Raw genomic sequence first — 18,431 nt, 5'->3', positions numbered from 1 at the left:
AAATTTTCTAATTAGCAGTGGTTATTTTAAATATTTCCTGCTGTTTCGAATCATTCTAATATTTGTAAAATCTCTTCAAACTTATTCGTAAATTTGTTAAATATTGGCCTTGGAGTTAATTATACTTTGATTATGTTATATTATATATTATCTTATATTTCTAACTGCAGTATTTTTGTTAAGAATTTTAAAAATAACCAAAACATTTAAATAGTCTCAAGAAAATTATTAATTATTCCTAATGTTTTTTTATTAGGATTTGTTTTTTTATTAAGAATAATATAATTATAATTTTAAATATGTTCAATTGATATATTTACAAAATATCTTCAAGCTTCCTCATAAATTTGCTAAATATTTAAACATTCACTTTAAAATTATCTATACTTGGTTTTTGGAATTGTTTTAGATATTTATATCAATTATTTTTAATCCCTTCATTATTCTAACATATTCAACTAGAAAGGTTAAATATTTTTAAGTTATATTTTTTACTCTATTCTGTTTTCTTAACAATTAAGAAATTATAACCAGAAAGATTAAATCCTTTCAGAGGAATTATTAATTATTCCCATTTTTTTAAACTTAGGAATTATAAATTTTCTAATTAGCAGTGGTTATTTTAAATATTTCCTGCTGTTTCGAGTCATTCTAATATTTGTAAAATCTCTTCAAACTTATTCATAAATTTGTTAAATATTGGCCTTGGAGTTAATTATACTTTGGTTATGTTACATTATATATTATATTATTTTTCTAACTGAAGTATTTTTCGTCAAGAATTTTAAAAATAACCAAAACATTTAAATAGTCTCAAGAAAATTATTAATTATTCCTAATTTTTTTTTTTATTAGGATTTGTTTTCTCATTAAGAATAATATAATAATAATTTTAAATATATTCAGTTGATATATTCATAAAATATCTTCAAGCTTCCTTACAAATTTGTTAAATATCTAAACATTCACTTTAAAATTATCTATACTTGGTTTTTGAAATTGTTTTAGATATTTATATGAATTATTTTCAATATCTACATTATTCTAACATATTCAGCTAGAAAAGTTAAATATTTTTAAGTTATATTTTTTACTCTATTCTGTTTTCTTAACAATTAAGAAATTATAACCAGAAAGATTAAATCCTTTCAGAGGAATTATTAATTATTCCCATTTTTTTAAACTTAGGAATTATAAATTTTCTAATTAGCAGTGGTTATTTTAAATATTTCCTGCTGTTTCGAGTCATTCTAATATTTGTAAAATCTCTTCAAACTTATTCATAAATTTGTTAAATATTGGCCTTGGAGTTAATTATACTTTGGTTATGTTACATTATATATTATATTATTTTTCTAACTGAAGTATTTTTCGTCAAGAATTTTAAAAATAACCAAAACATTTAAATAGTCTCAAGAAAATTATTAATTATTCCTAATGTTTTTTTATTAGGATTTGTTTTTTTATTAAGAATAATATAATTATATTTTTAAATATGTTCAGTTGATATATTTACAAAATATCTTCAAGCTTCCTTACAAATTTCTTAAATATTTAAACATTCACTTCAAAATTATCTATACTTGGTTTTTGGAATTGTTTTAGATATTTATATCAATTATTTTTGATCCCTACATTATTCTAACATATTCAACTAGAAAGGTTAAATATTTTTAAGTTATATTTTTTACTCTATTCAGTTTTCTTAACAATTGAGAAATTATAACCAGAAAGATTAAATTCTTTCAGAGGAATTATTAGTTATTCCCATTTTTTAAATTTAGGATTTGTAAATTTTCTAATTAGCAGTGGTTATTTTAAATATTTCCTGCTGTTTCGAATCATTCTAATATTTGTAAAATCTCTTCAAACTTATTCGTAAATTTGTTAAATATTGGCCTTGGAGTTAATTATACTTTGATTATGTTATATTATATATTATGTTATATTTCTAACTGCAGTATTTTTGTTAAGAATTTTAAAAATAACCAAAGCATTTAAATAGTCTCAAGAAAATATTAATTATTCCTAATGTTTTTTATTAGGATTTATTTTCTTATTAAGAATAATATAATGATAATTTTAAATATATTCAGTTGATATATTCATAAAATATCTTCAAGCTTCCTCATAAATTTGTTAAATATTTAAACATTCACTCTAAAATTATCTATATTTTGGTTTTTGGAATTGTTTTAGATATTTATATCAATTATTTTTAATCCCTTCATTATTCTAACATATTCAACTAGAAAGGTTAAATATTTTTAAGTTATATTTTTTACTCTATTCTGTTTTCTTAACAATTAAGAAATTATAACCAGAAAGATTAAATTCTTTCAGAGGAATTATTAATTATTCCCATTTTTTTTTAAATTTAGGATTTGTAAATTTTCTAATTAGCAGTGGTTATTTTAAATATTTCCTGCTGTTTCGAGTCATTCTAATATTTGTAAGATCTCTTCAAACTTATTCATAAATTTGTTAAATATTGGCCTTGGAGTTAATTATAAGAATTATTATTAAGAATTTTAAAAATAACCAATACATTTAAATAGTCTCAAGAAAATTATTAATTATTCCTAATGTTTTTTTATTAGGATTTGTTTTCTCATTAAGAATAATATAATTATAAATTTAAATATGTTCAGTTGATACATTTACAAAATATCTTCAAGCTTCCTCATAAATTTGCTAAATATTAAACATTCACTCTAAAGTTATCTATATTTTGGTTTTTGGAATTGTTTTAGTTATTTATATCAATTATTTTTAATCTCTACATTATTCTAACATATTGAACTAGAAAGGTTAAATATTTTTAAGAAGATTGTTAATTATTCCCAAGGATATTATTCAAACATTTATTTTAAAAGTTTTTCTGTTCTAATTTATTTAAGTGTTCCTAAAATCTCTTCAATATTTTTCATAAATTCGTTAAATATTCAAACATTTGCCTTAAAGTTAGCTACACTTTAGTTACAGTTTTGTTTTAGAATTTTTCGCAATTTATTAGTGATTTACGTTATATTTTTTCTTAATTCTGATGTTAAATACTGTATGTGGATATATTAATTTTCTTATTTACATCATTGCAGTGAATCATTTTTATATTTTCTACAATTCTAATGTATCTGAAATATTAAAAAATACAAAACTTGTATATCATCCATTTTTTTAAGTTCGATTCGCTTCTTTCACTATTATTTTATTGTCTACATTTGATAATTATTAATGAGTTTAGAGAGTTATTTGTTTGAATTACTAAAAGGTTTAATGATAGTTTTATTAAAAGAGCAGTATGTCAATTAATTTAACTCATAATAATGACTGTTTAATTTTCTGTCACACATCTATGATCGCCATCGTTAGGACCAAATCAAGTTGACATCCAGTGAAGTAGAATGTAATCTGAATGCTCCCAAAGATTCTTTAATCGCATTTTCAATATATTGACGATTTTATTCAAAGAATTTTTACTTCAGTTCTTGACTGAATGGTTATATGGTAATAGTTTATCACTAGACATTCGTATTTACTAGAAAAAAGTACCGATTTCATCACAATATGCAAAATATCGTGAACCTTGACAAGTTTTTCCATTTGATCTGTACGTATTCTTGTTTAACAATCCTTCAGATTCCGTACGTGTGCTCGCCCATTATCCTAATGGAATTTTCATGTAGAGATATTCTCTATTTTCTCCGGTTTTTTTTATCTTGCTCTGGAAACTTTGCTTTCGGCCGCACGTTGCTAACGCCGTTATTTATTTTTGTTCTTCACCGGGTCCCAATGTTCCTCTATACGCGTCTAATATGGAACTGAGAAAGTATAAAACATATAACATAAGTCGGATTCCTGATGTTTGTATTGTTGTTTCATCCGCAGGCACTTCGGAGAAATATGTAACGGCGACATAACAATTATGTTTAGTGTTTGTTAGAAAATACTTTTTATGTATTGCCTTTTCTCGACTATTCTTTTTCGATAATTTTCTACAGTGATATTACGTTGATGCTTATTAGCTTAGTTGTATAGTATGTTGATGTTCGATTTTTTGAACTATTCATAAATGTTGTGAGAGATTTGTTCAAAACTTTTTGGTTCTAGCTCATTCAATACAATACAGTGATAGTTTGACTATATTTTTTTGCCAGTTTGGGGATATTTATACATAAGAAAAACTATTACTACTCTTTTAGTTAGTAGTAAAATAAATATAATCAAATTAGTACCATTTTTTGTACCAGATAGAGGTTTGCTTTATAAAATTCTAACTCTAATGGTTTAAATAATTGACCCCATAAAAACGAACGACTCGATCTCTCCTCCTTTTGGTCTCCATAATAAAAGCAATCGAAGAAGAAGTTCACCCACCAAAATCGTATCCGGGAAATTGTCCGGTTATTGGCTATGAAATACATTCACGAGATTGGGGTCATCCTAATACATAAACAATGACAAATGGACTTTTCCTGTGGGGAAAAAAGGAGGATTAGCAAAAATGGGACCGGTATTCGTATATGTTGTTTGTTCTAGATAAAGCGACGCTCTAAACTTAATGGAGATTATCGGGTTTTGATTTTTCCGCCATTAATAATCATTCAAACATTTTATCTGTGGTTGGGTCGTCATATATTAGGTGCCGGTATGTACTTTGATCATTTTTTAAATCTAAAAAGGCATTTATTTATTGTTGACAACGATTTGTGTTAATCATGTTTCTCAAATAATAGAGGAAACAGAATATTTATAAAATAATATGTTTTGCTACTAAAACTAGTTTTGACAATATTTTAAATATAAGATCTGAAGTATATTCCATATATAATATTAATTAAAACAATTTTTTAAATTGTATTTAATTAAATCTAATTTCCATTATGTTTCAATAACCAAGAAAGTATTGACAAGTTTAAATAACTACGCCACTAAACTTTATAACAAAGTATCATAGATATTTAGTGTAATTTATAGAAGTAAGTAAGAATATTATCAGAACTATAACAACTTCAGAGCTTCAAAGATATAGTATTCTGAGTTTTAGGACATTTAGGCTCTCACATATAACAAAATTTTAATACAATTGTTAAACATCTTAGTACTTGTCAAAACTTTAAAATGTTTACAAAATTACTGTGAATAATTCATAATTTCTTCTATTTGTCCTATGTGTTCCATCTTTGTAAATTATATTGTTAGTTTAATTTTGTCAACGGTTCGAAATGCACATCCAGTCAGCTTGTGTGGTAGGCATTTGTCCTCGTTTTGGATTATTAATAACGCACGTAAATATCTGGAAATAGTTTATTCATAAAATTAAGCACAGCTTTCGTCCCATAACTCTTGCCAATCTTTTTTTTTTCGATTTTTTGGCGGTCTAGATCGTTCTTTGTCATTACCATCAGAACCACCGCTTTTGTATCATTGGATTAAATGGTATATGATGAATCAACAATTTTAAACGTGTTCAGTGGGTTTTGGTAGCAGATTTCCTCAAATTAAACAACAAAAATGTCGAAATATCAATATTGAGTGTCCGAATAACTCAATTGTACTAATTGGAAAAATGTTGTTTTATGTAAGAAAATAAGAAAATCGTCAGATTTAACAATTAGGTTAGGTTGTTTGAAAATTGTAGGCATTTATATTTTGTATTTTTAACAATAAATATCACCAAACAAAGTAAATAGTTTGACACGTGCCCAAATTATTTGTCTTGTTAGTTACCATATATGCTAACTTCATAATGTGAATGTAATTCCTAAGTTGAAACAACTGTCTTTTCTTAGGAATTTTGTTAAAATTAAAATTTAAAATTATATTACAATATTGTAAAAGATTTCTCAATTCAATTAGTTATCATCACAATTTAACGATTGGATATTTTAATGGGAACACATTGGGGAACTCATTTATCATAAATTAAACCCTGATATCGGCTTAGATAGAGGTAAGTTTAAAAATCTATTATGTATTTAGAACAATCAATTAGCAATCAATTTAAATTTTATTGAAGAAATAAGTATATAACATTATAAACTAAATCTAACTACAATAACAACCACTGAAAACTTACAGAGAAATAGTTTCCAATGTCTCCAACAAATCTCATTAAAAGAAAATAATTTTTAAAAGTATCGAGACAACTAACGTATAAAATATAATTTTGGTAAAACATATTTTAGAATCTGGATCGTAAATTCTCTTATAAAGTCCAATAAATCATATAAAAGGCATGTTGCTATGTCAGCGGTGGCTTTTTAAAAGAAACAATTCCTTTAAAGTTTAAAAGCACTGGAAAAAGTTCCCAGCTGCAGAATCTGCGGGGTATAGTTTTTCGAAATATACGTATTTGATTGTGTTCTAATTTCGTATTATTTTGCTAGTCGATTACTTTACAGCACTGAGTACAATTCGGAAAATTAATATTTGTTCTTATTAATTACATATTACTTTAGACATGCTTAATACAAACTTAATTTACAAATTAATATATTACTACTGTTCCCTTGTCCTTCCATTAATACACAAGCAAGGCGAGTAATTAAAAGAAAACTACACTATTTAAGCTAAATTTAAGTATATACCTATAGATTATATAAGTTCGTGTGGTTTGGTTTGCTTCAATCTTCTACGTTGCTGTGATTGAGCAACCTTTTTATATGTTTGAAGGCGAAATCTTGGATAAATTCGTAAATGATTTCGAGGTAAATTTGTTTTGGCTACGATGAATTACAAGTTGGTAGGATGTTTTAGTGCAACCCCATATTTGCACGCCATAGGTCCAAAGTGGCTTTATGATTGACTGATAAACTAATTTTATTGATATTGGGTCAGGTTATGAGTACCTTTAGACTAACCGGAAAAGTTGAGTTTGCGTCTAATCTGTCTCTAGTCTAGTTGTATATCATGTTGACTGATATTTGTACATTTCTACAGATTCAGGTACGAATTTTTCTTTTGCCATGATAACGGTATCGTCGGCAAATGCTTCAACTACTGTGCCTTTTGTTGTTGTGATATCAACAGTATTGCGCAGATTACAAAAGTGGTATCAAGACACTATCCTCCAGCCGAAATAGATTTCGGTGTTGAGAATGCCCCTTTATGCGAATCTCTAAATTTTCTTTTGAATATATATGATTCCAACAGTCAACAATAATTCCGCGGTAGCAATTTGCTCATTAAGTAGATCAATCCTAAATGCCATAGCCGATCAAATACTGGTAAAGCGTCCAGGAATATTGCAAGGAAGTATTTCCTTTCTTCGAAAGATTTCCCAACAACCGCTGTTACTCTGTAAACTTGGTCGATTTTCGAGTGGCGATTTGGAATAATACTAATGATATTATTTTTTGTGTATTCCAGGTGCAACAAAATGTTTGTCTACTTTATGTTGATCATTATCTCTATGTCGGAAGCTTTACCGGCAAGTACTGAAGAAGTAGATGGTAAGATGGAAGAAAAGGCATTGTCCACAGGATTTCAATGGGCAAGCTATAAAGTTGCGGCAATAAGTACAGGTAAAATATTATTTCAATCTTACAGTGTTTTTATCATATACATAGATATTTAAATATAAAACAGAAGTTCCTGGAATCACAAACTTACATGAATAGTTAGAGTCTGTCAAATCTCGGAGACATTTTGAATGTTACACATGCTACACTTTTTACTACACACCGTTTTCGAAAAGTTCACGTAATGTTTAATTTAATTTAATTGTAAAATTTAAGAAGAACAAGTTTGCTGGTCTCTATGGTTGGACCTTTGATAAAGTTTAGTATATTACACCCATAAACTCCATAACATTTCTTTCGATTAATATATCCAACCCTTAAACATTTCAGCCAACTTTGCTATTGTAAACAATAGTAAAGAACCATCCAGAAAACTGCAACACGCATGTAACAATATAAATAAGTATATCCAGAGATGGACAATAAAAGTCAACGAAAGTAAAACCGTACAAATTGAATTTACATACAACCAAAATGTTTATATAGAGATAAATACGAATAACGCTATTATCCCATACAGTAACAACTCTAAGTACTTTGAGATTAATTTTGACTTCATTGAAAGAGCATAGCAAATAGAAAAGAAAATCACAAATTGTAAGTTGCTATTGACTAGCAATAATATATAATTTTAAAGATTATGAAATTATCCCTAGATAGTGGGTTGGCCATCATAACAAAAACATCAATTGAAATATTTCCACCAACAAATTTATTTCGAAAGTAACAAATTCCATACATAAACTGACACATATTTATACAGCGTTCTATTTGTTTCCCCAGCAATTATAGTGGTCGGGGCGAGTTTGGCTACCCTAACGGCTTTGTTTTTCCCAATATTTGCTTACAAAATCTGCTACGCCCTGGGCGGATGCCAGAACATGCTGGACAGTTATGTCGACCGTTTTATCGGCGTGGAGGGACAGACGAGGAGGATCAAGAGAGATCTGAAGGAATCGGACGACCTGAAGTTGTTATTCAACATATTACAAATGGCCACTCGCGAATACAAGAACATAGGTGATTCGAACGAAATATCACAGGTAAATGCATATTTTTTAAAATTAAAATATTTTCTATAAATATTATTTACATTCATTATTTTAGTTATATATATATATAAATATAAATATTGGGCATTCGGCCCATATTGCTTTCGTTGTTTCGGAATAGGCACTGTTTCGTTCATCTGACCACTTGGTTTCAGGGGTTCCTTGGGTTTCTCCGTCTAGTCCAGCACCTAGTCGCAAACTTTCCTTCTAAAGAATTTCTATCTTGTATATCTTATTGTGCTATTTTGGCTTCCTAATTGCAGTGGTTTACTTTGCAGCATCGTAATATTTTTTATAGTTTTTCTTTCTTTCTTCTAGATTTTTGCAATTAATTTCTGTCTGTTAAGATAAAAGCATCTATATAAATATACATATAGTAATGCTGGAGATAGATTTATTTTATATTCCAATTATATCGAAAATATCCTTAAAAACAGGTATATATATACAGATGAATAAAACTATATAGGATGAAAAAAATTGCCTTTAGAATGTATTCAATTTTAGTTAAGTTTTAACAAATACACTAGACCTTATACAAAGACCTTATATATTAAATTTCTCTATTTAGTTTTAAATTTGCTAAGCGTTTTTGATGTTCACTAGTGGAATAATTGAAATAAAGAGAGTAAATTAGCTTTCAATACATGTTTTTAATATTTGGTTTATAAATAATTATTAATAATAATATTTGACTAAAATTTCTTCAATAAGCTTTAAACTTGAAGCGACAAAAATAAAGCAAAAGTAAATAATTAAACTATGAGCTATAAAATTAAATATCAAAAAAATTAAATTTTAAGCTACAAAAGTGTTTCTTAAATGTCAATGTCACTTGTTTAGAAACTTGCGTGAAGAAGTAGGAAGTGTTAGTGAAAACACAGTAAATTAACATGATTTTGAGTCTTATCATAATTATAAATTAATAGAGATGAATATTTATGGACCATGAATAGCACTTAACAAATATTGAATTTGAATTTTGACATCTGAAAGAGATCGAAGACTCACTTATGACTTTTATTATTGTATAATGGGCTAAAGAAGAAGATCCTAGTATTTGGTTGTAAATATTAAAAGAACAGCAACATTTTAAAACCAGAAATTTTCTTTTTTTTGTGTCCCTATTTATATACTACGCGTTTTTTAACATTAGAAGACTTCAGACTTTGTTATTGTGTTATCGGACTCTTATTAGTATATTCTCCTTAAACATTTAAAAATTAAATTTACATTAACAATAGCAAAATTCAAATACGCAAGGTATTTTTTTAGGAACTTATTATATCTTAGAGTGTTTTCTTTTTAAATAAAAATGTATGAGATTCTAAAAGCAAGCTGCTTAACAATGACGCAAAACAATTGATACAATCGAATAACTATGTTTTTCTTCCCCCAGACCGAGACAACCTCAACCACCACCGTCAAACCGGCGGACCATCAAATTGAAAAACGATCTCCCATCGATTACATCGAACCTATACTGTCGCTGGCCTCGAAAGCCTACAACGAATACATGGATCCCGGGCTAAAAAAAAACTTCGAGAAACCGCCCTCCATAAGATAGCGACACTGTTACAAATAATCCCGATATTCCTCGGCACGGTAAAGAAAATGTTCCATCTCTACGAGGTGATTGTTGATCTGATGGGGACCATCTGGAAATTCCACACTATGTGGAGCGAGTTTTATCTGTGACATAGTTTATTCGACGTTATGAGAATGTTTATCACGTAGATTTATTTTTACATGGTTTATAGTTTGGGTTAGTATTGTAATTATTATTAGAATACGAATGTAATTTTGATCAATAAATATACATTACCATTTACGTTAAATTTTACATTATTTATTGTTGTGCTGTCTTGTTTGGATTAATATTGCAATTATTATTGGTATACGTAAGTAATTTTGGTTAATAAATGTGTATTTTCCCCATGTTTAAATGTGTTTTGTTTAGTAAATACAGTCCTTCCAATAAAATAGCCAAGGCACCGCTTGAAAATTTATGATGCAAAGTTGCCGGACAAAATTTCAGTTTAGGTTTATTTTGACTCTGACATAACAGGTCAATTGAGAAGTCCCCGGCCTACCATAGTAAAATATATTTTTTAGGCAAAATTAGTTTTTTTTATTCAACATAATTCCTTTGTTTGGTGAAGCAGCACATTTTTTCTTCAGTTTCGGTGAAAACGGTCCAATAACTCTATGTAATAGTCGCTGTTGATGGTCCTTCCTTTTTTTTTGTAGTGAATGAAAATTATTCGATGCGCATCCAAAAATACAGACGTCATAACCTTGCCAGCCGACTGTTGCGTTTTCCCACGATTTGGAGCGGGTTCATCGTGTGTAGTCCACTCGGATGACTGTCGATTCATCTTCAAACACTGTTCCGAGTCATCAACTCATCGGTGTTTTTGGTCAAAAATGAGCTCGCGCGGCACCCACTTTGCACAGAGTTTTCTTATACCCAAATATTATATAGGTATGACATGATGTACACGTTCAGTTCTCTGCTATTTCATTCAATTTCAATCTACGGTTATTCAAAATCATTTTGTGGATTTTTAAATGTTTTCTTCGGTAACAATCACTTTTGGGCGTCCACTGTGTTCACCGTCTTCGGTACTCATTTCCCCACGTCTAAACTTAGCATTCCTGGGGCAGTGTCCGCAAACTCGGCATCAAGCCACGGTTTTGCTTCAGCTGGAATTTTTTTTTCTTCAAAAATCAATATTTTATCAACACGCAAAAATCCTTTTTATCAAATTTTTTTCACAATAACAAAAGTTGCTTCACTCAAAATCCTATAATTCCGATTCTAAATGCTATAACTAATGATTTGAAAAAACATTTTGTGAATTTTTTAAATGTTTTAATCGGTAACAACCTCTTTTGGGCGTCCACTGCATTCACCGTCTTCGATGCTCATTTCACCACGTCTAAACTTAGCATACTAATCCTTGATGGTTGATTTTCCTGGGGCAGTGTCCAGAAACTCGGCATTAAGCCAAGTTTTTTGCTTCAACTGTTTTTTTCCCGTCAAAAAGCAATATTTTATCAACACGCGAAATTCCTTTTTATCCATTTTTTCACAATTACAAAAGTCGCTTCACTCAAAATGCTATAAATCACAAATTAATGATCCGACAGCTGTCAAATTTATACACGCATATTTTGAGGGTCTGGGCTAACTAAAAATTATATGGGTTTAATTCTAGTGGTGCGATCAATGTGTTAGGCTGGGGACTTTTCAATAGACCTATTAACATAACATTTTAACATAGTAGTACAGTTGTAGTTTAATGCATATTTATTGAAGGACTTAAACTACAGTTAATTGACTAGCCACAATAGTTTTTAGGTTGTGTATATGTTTTAATATATTTGCATTTAATTATTTTTCCAGGGCATCAATGAGGTAGCATTCTAGGTACATTTTTTATCTAGTGGTATTTCCTGTAGGTCTAATCAACCTAAGTAAAAATTGTATAAACAAGTAAAGTATGTTATTTTCATTGGAGAGCATATTAACCTTCTCATGCTTAATTCTTGTATATTTCGTTCTTGCGTTTCATTGTTAAATCATTTTGATATCACCGAAGTTTCTTCTGTTACTTCTTGTGTACATTTTCCTTTACAAAATTAGAATTAATCACTGCATTCTAAATTAGTATTAAATATCCCCCTAATCTAATGCTTATGTATGTTCTAAACACTTACTCAAATATTTTTGTATATGTAAATTATATACTCGTCTTTAGTTTTTTTGCTTTTATCACTCTGTGTTGAAAATCACTTTTTAATAATTTCAAAATCTATTGCTGTATGTCTAATGGAGCTAAAGTGAAAGTGTTGATGTAGACAATGTTTCTTTATACAGTGTGTTCAGGCGTATTTCTAAAAAAATATATTACATAAAACCCAAACCTCTAGTTTATATTAGAAATAACAAAACCTATGTTATTCTAACTTTTTCCATCGAATTTTGTTGCCTTTACACTCTCTATTAGCATATTGTCAAGATTGGCCTAATACTCCATTTTGAATTATCCATTCCTCATTTTCATACATAACTGGAAATAAATATTTCTTAATTTTATTATGTGCTTTTAAAAATGATATTATTTTAAAAACAATATCTCCAACAAGCTATATTAGCCCTCTGTATCAACTCCATAAACTGCAGCAGGATTCGAAAACCCATCTATCGTAACAGTAGGAGGAACATCCTCTTGCCTTAACCACAGCTTATATGGTTTTATTTACGATTATTTGATATGGAACAAAAAATAATACATTCTACAACTTATATAATTTTGCACGTTTTATCTTTGTTATAGAGGCTTTTTAAACTGAAATAAATAGCTTAGCTACCTACAATTTAGTTATTTTAGAATTTATTCAATAAAAAAGAATTTTGTTTATTGATCCGTTTACATTTTTGATTCTGTTTTTTTAAACTTAATACATTATTGTAAAAAAATTGAATAAATAATTATAGCTCGAATCTTTCTCCTATTTTCAGGTAGCATTTCAATCACATGCTTATAAACGACACCTATTGACATTAGTGATAATTAGAAAGAGAAATATTTGATAGATATTGAAAGTATTAAATAATGGTTATTAAATAAATATTAATTAAATACTTGATGAGGTTGAATCCCTTCAAACAAGTAGTTATATGTTGTCAAGTGTTGTTATAATGCAAAAGTTTGTTCATTTCTATTACCACAAAGAACCTACATATTTTTATTTTTATTTTAGCTGCATGAGTTGCTATCTATAACGATGTTCCATATTTTGTTATCACTCTCACTTTGTTTACGCTCTCTATTAGCGTCTCAACTAGAATGGCCTAAAGTTCCATTTTGAATTATCCATGCCTCATTTATATACATAACTGGAAATAAATATTCCTTAATTTTATTATATGCTTTTAAAAATGATATTATTTTAAAAACATTGTCTCCAACAAGCACCATTAGACCTATTCGTGGGTTATATTTACATTACTTAAATTCTATATTTCCTAACAGTGAATGAAGGAATAATCTATATGGCTCATAGAGCTGCATATCCGTAGGTTTTCTATGGATTCTTCCTCGAATAGACATCAAGGTGATCTTGATTCCTCACCTGCTTTGGTTAGTGCTATTCTTTGTATTCACCTACTCTTAATGCTTATATTAATATTAAGTACCGCTGCAATATGAAAAAAAATCCAATATAACTGCACCAACTCCACAAACTGCAGCAGAGATCGAAACCCTATCTACCGTAACAGTAGGAGGAACATCCTGTTGCCTTAGCCACAGCGCCAACCAAGCCGGCACAATATGTAATTATTAATATGAATGATAATTTTCGTGGTATTGCAACCAGTTTTCAATTGCTATCAATTATGCAAAAAATATTATTGTATGATTATATCAGTTAGTTTAAAATATTAATATTAATGTACGGATAGTCCTATACGGATTATTGTTTATAATTAACAACGTAGTGGATAGGTTAATTAAATATTTGGATGCTGTAATTTCTAGCTGATACGGTTTTATTACCGAATATTTGAAACGGAACAAAAAATAATATATTCTACAACTGATATAATTTTGCACGTTTTATCGTTGATATAGAGATTTTTTAAACTAAAATGAGTAGCTACGTATTATTTAGTTATTTCAGATTTTTTTTAATAAAGGATAATTTTGTTTATTGATCAGTTTACACTTTTGATTCTGCTGTTTTTTCAAACTTGATACGTTATTGTGAAAAAATTGACTAAATAATTATAGTTCGAAACTGTCTCCTATTTTCAGGTAGCATTTCAATCACATGCTTATAAATGACACCAATTGACATTAGTGATAATTAGAAAGAGAAATATTTGATAAATACTGAAAGTATTAAATAATGGTTATTAAATAAATATTAATTAAATACTTGATGAGGTTGAATCCCTTCAAACAAGTAGTTATATGTTGTCAAGTGTTGTTATAATGCAAAAGTTTGTTCATTTTTATTACCACAAAGAACCCACATATTTTTATTTTTATTTTAGCTGCATGAGTTGCTATCTATAAGGATATCACATGTTTTGCTTGATTTTAATTTGAGCCCATATTCCTTGTATTATTGATTCCCTGATTTCTTCCATATTCCACTTGGACTTCAACGTCCTTCAAACTACTAATATTTAGGAACATGAAAATAGCCAGGTTTCTTCATATGAGTTCGAATATTAAAACCAAAAAAATGTTCTTATAGAAAAACCTTCGTAAATATGCGACGCAATGTGACTCATATGGAACTGAGCAATATTTAAATTAATGATAATCCAAACACAGGACCATATCATATTTTCCATGTTTTACAGTATGATTGATGACACAGAATAAACAATTTTGGTGAATATAAAAGCACGTCAGAGACCAGGAAAAAAGCGGAAATTCGCCGAAACTGATATTGTATTTTGGTTCATTAAAAATAAAACTCCATCAAAACATATGAACAGGTTTTAAGAATATAATACAGTTTCATTTCATGGACTGGTTGTTTTTTATTTTATTTTAACATTTAAAAATGTTCATCAAACTGTAATTGTCAGTTTTGAAACCAATATGGGAACATTGAAATAAAAAATATTCGTTGTATTATGTAACACAATAAGCAATTAATAAAAAAAGTATTCTTTAGAGATAATAAATAAACAAATAATTTGAATTGGTAGGAAACTAATTTAATAAAGTTTAATTTAGTAAGGTTTTTGTTCATTTTCATGTAGTTATTACGATTATTACGTACATATCTTATTTCAAAACGTTCTTGTTTTGTCTCAAAAATCTCTGTTTGATTAGTTTTTAATTTTAGTGAGTTACTTATTCATTTTTTTGAAGTCGGTTCAATTTTGTTGTTAAAAATATTTTATATAACAGGTCAATTGAAAAGTCGCCGGCCCGACACATATATGGCGCTACTAAAATTAAATCCATATGTTTTTTAGTTTGCTCTAACTCTCAAAAGATGCGTGTATAAATGTGACGCCTGTCGGATCATTAGTTTATGAATTATAGCATTTTGGGTGAACTAACTTTTGTTATTGTGGGGAAAATGTATAAAAAGGAATTTCGGAAGGAAAAAATACACTTGAAGCAAAAACTTGGCTTGATGCAGAGTTTCTGGACACTGCCCCAGGAAAGTCGACCATCAAGGATTGGTATGCTAAGTTTAGACGTGGTGAAATGAACACCGAAGACGGTGAACGCAGTGGACACCAAAAGAGGTTGTTACCGACGAAAACATTTAAAAAATAGCATAATAGCAGATACTCTAAAGATATCAACTGAACGTGTACGTTATGCCATTCCCGAATATTTAGGTATAAGAAAGCTCGAAAAACAGCGACGAATTGATGATTTGGAGCACTGTTTGAAATGATCAAGCGTAAAAGAGTTTTTGCGTCGATATATGGCAATGGATGAAACATGGCTTCATCATTTCACTCCGAAGTCTAATCGACAGTCATCTGAGTGGATGTGGCATACAATGAACCCGCTCCAAAGCGTGGGAAAACGCAACAGTCGGCAGGCAAGTTTGTGGCCTCTGTATTTCGGGATACGAATGGAATAATTTTCATTGACTACCTTTAAAAAGAAAGGACCATGAACAGCGACTATTACATAGCTTTATTGGACCGTTTGAGGGACGTAATCGCGGAAAGACGGCCGCTTTTGAAGAAAAAGAAAGTGCTGCTTCACCAAGATAATGCACCGTGTCAAACGTCCATGAATTCTGTTTCGAATTGCTTCCTCATCCACCGTATTCTCCAGATCTGTTCCCCGGCATCAATTTCCTCTTTTTGGATCTCAAAAAAATGCTCGCTGGGAAGAAATTTTCGTCGAATGAAGAGGTGATCGCCGAAACTGAGGCCTATTTTGAAGCAAAGTACAAATCGTTCTACAAAAATGGTGTCGAAAACTTGGAGGGTCGCTATAATCAGTGTATCACCCTTGAATGGAATTATATTAAATAAAAAAATCTACTTTTCTTAAAAAAAATTTTTAATATGGTAGGCGAGGGACTTTTCAATTGACATGTTAGTGTGTTTTATCGCCTTATATTATGTGACAGATATACTTTATGTCAGATTAGTTAAGTGTTCGGTTTTTAATTCATCTCCGAAAAGAATCCGTTTAATTTTACAAACATCGGTGTGTTTATAAAACATAAATATTTATGACGCGCACATAACGATTTACCCGTCAGTTCTTTCCAATTATCGGGGTATTGGGAACCGGTATAGAATTTCTCTAGAACTCAATGTCAACAAGGGTATAGATAAAGTCACATCGACAAGTCGTTTATATATAGATTTACGCAATAAAAACTTTATTGAATCTGAATAGCCTGCTTGAGGAGATGTGTGATCTGTCGCCCTCGTGCCCCTTGGCAAAATAGGGGACTTGATTCTTTTATATTCTTTCTGTTGGGATCGAACAGGACCAACGATGGCGAAAGTAAGAATGCTCCCTATGAAAACGATCAATGACATTTATATTTTGTATTTAGAATTAGTCAGATTGCATCTTGAAACTAATGTCATTGTGAATTAATTTTGAGGATTTATGATATATTTTTTAACTGAGATAATATCATATTCAACTAATAGTGCTGCTAAAACTAAAAATCATGGAGTGTTGTTCAAAGTGTTCAATGATGAAGACCTGAAGCTGTAAATGATTGTAATTGAAGTACTATATAACTTTAATCTTAGTTGAAATATTTATAACAAAGATGAAATCATATTTAAAACAAACTCGATGACTGATCCAAATGCCCCATGTTTACTATGGTAAAGTGGATGAATGATATCTTCAGAATCGCATGCCTCTACAGCAGCTGGTATCAGTTATTTCACAAATACTAATGAAGGACGGCAATATATAACTTGGACTGAAAGAGTTGCTTAAATAGTTGGAAACATTATCTTGTCAGAAGAATGAAACCTTCTAAGAGGTGAAAGAATTTCTTGTATGAACCACTACACATGAGTGCTATGTTCTACGTATCGCAATACAACTTACAGTCATCTTACACATAACTCTCAAAATTGTATCATGGAGGAAGCCCTTCAATTTTTCGTATATTTTTCCAATGAATCTTCGTCATAACTATTGGATTAAGAGTTTTTTTAAAACTAATTCATATATTATTAGTTATTGTAACTAATTTACAATTTATCTTTATATAGCAATATAAAACTTATCTTTACTCATTTTTACACAACTACTGAGGGATGAGGGGATGCATAATTAAAGGCATGCAATATATTAATTATAAGAGGATAACTGTAGACCATTGCATTGTAGACTGTGGAAGCTTTGTGCTCCAAATATATGTGTATTTGTTCAGGATTACACATGAGCATTAGGCTAGAATGTACAAGGAAAGGACACTAACAGCTTTGTAGCTCCGCTAAATGTATTAGAGATAATGTAGTGATTAAATCTAATTTTATCAAGAATATTATACTCAGCTAGTATCAGAACAAGCTAAGGATAAATACCAAAATTACTTAAGGAAACACAGAAATGAACAAAACAAGAACTAAATATAAAAGGGTTATAATCTTTAAAGACATTAAAATACATAAGGTAAAATGCATAAAATACACGTGGTTGAAGGACAAGTGGTGGAAAGTGGTGGAATAAAACAACTTTAACCTACAGTTTGTCATTATAAATGTATTATAAATCAATCATATATGTATTAGATGTACCATAACGATAAAATAAAATAATCACGTGCAGTGTCTATTTTATTACACACTATAGTAATATACAAAGTAATG

The 18,431-nt window shown here is 29.2% G+C and overlaps 1 protein-coding gene and 1 long non-coding RNA gene across 2 annotated transcripts in view; one reads left to right on the top strand and one right to left on the bottom strand.

Annotated features, from left to right (window-relative positions):
• The window catches only part of LOC143192342 (uncharacterized), a 200,243-nt gene that overhangs the window by 119,479 nt on the left and 62,333 nt on the right, over window positions 1-18,431 (bottom strand). The gene's annotated exons all lie outside the window — the stretch shown is intronic.
• Window positions 8,310-10,290, top strand: LOC143194080 (uncharacterized). The gene is made up of 2 exons (XM_076400645.1): window positions 8,310-8,566; window positions 9,975-10,290. The coding sequence occupies exons 1-2, from the start codon at window positions 8,405-8,407 to the stop codon at window positions 10,140-10,142; spliced, it is 330 nt and encodes a 109-aa protein (XP_076256760.1). The 5' UTR covers window positions 8,310-8,404; the 3' UTR covers window positions 10,143-10,290.

The sequence above is a fragment of the Rhynchophorus ferrugineus genome, unplaced genomic scaffold (genome assembly GCF_030347505.1).
Source record: "Rhynchophorus ferrugineus isolate W39M unplaced genomic scaffold, kcgeb_rfMv2 rfM3, whole genome shotgun sequence".
NCBI classification, from domain to species: Eukaryota; Metazoa; Arthropoda; class Insecta; order Coleoptera; family Curculionidae; genus Rhynchophorus; species Rhynchophorus ferrugineus.
The sequence above is the reverse complement of the archived record's forward strand: the minus strand, read 5'-3'. Positions and strand labels throughout refer to the sequence as shown.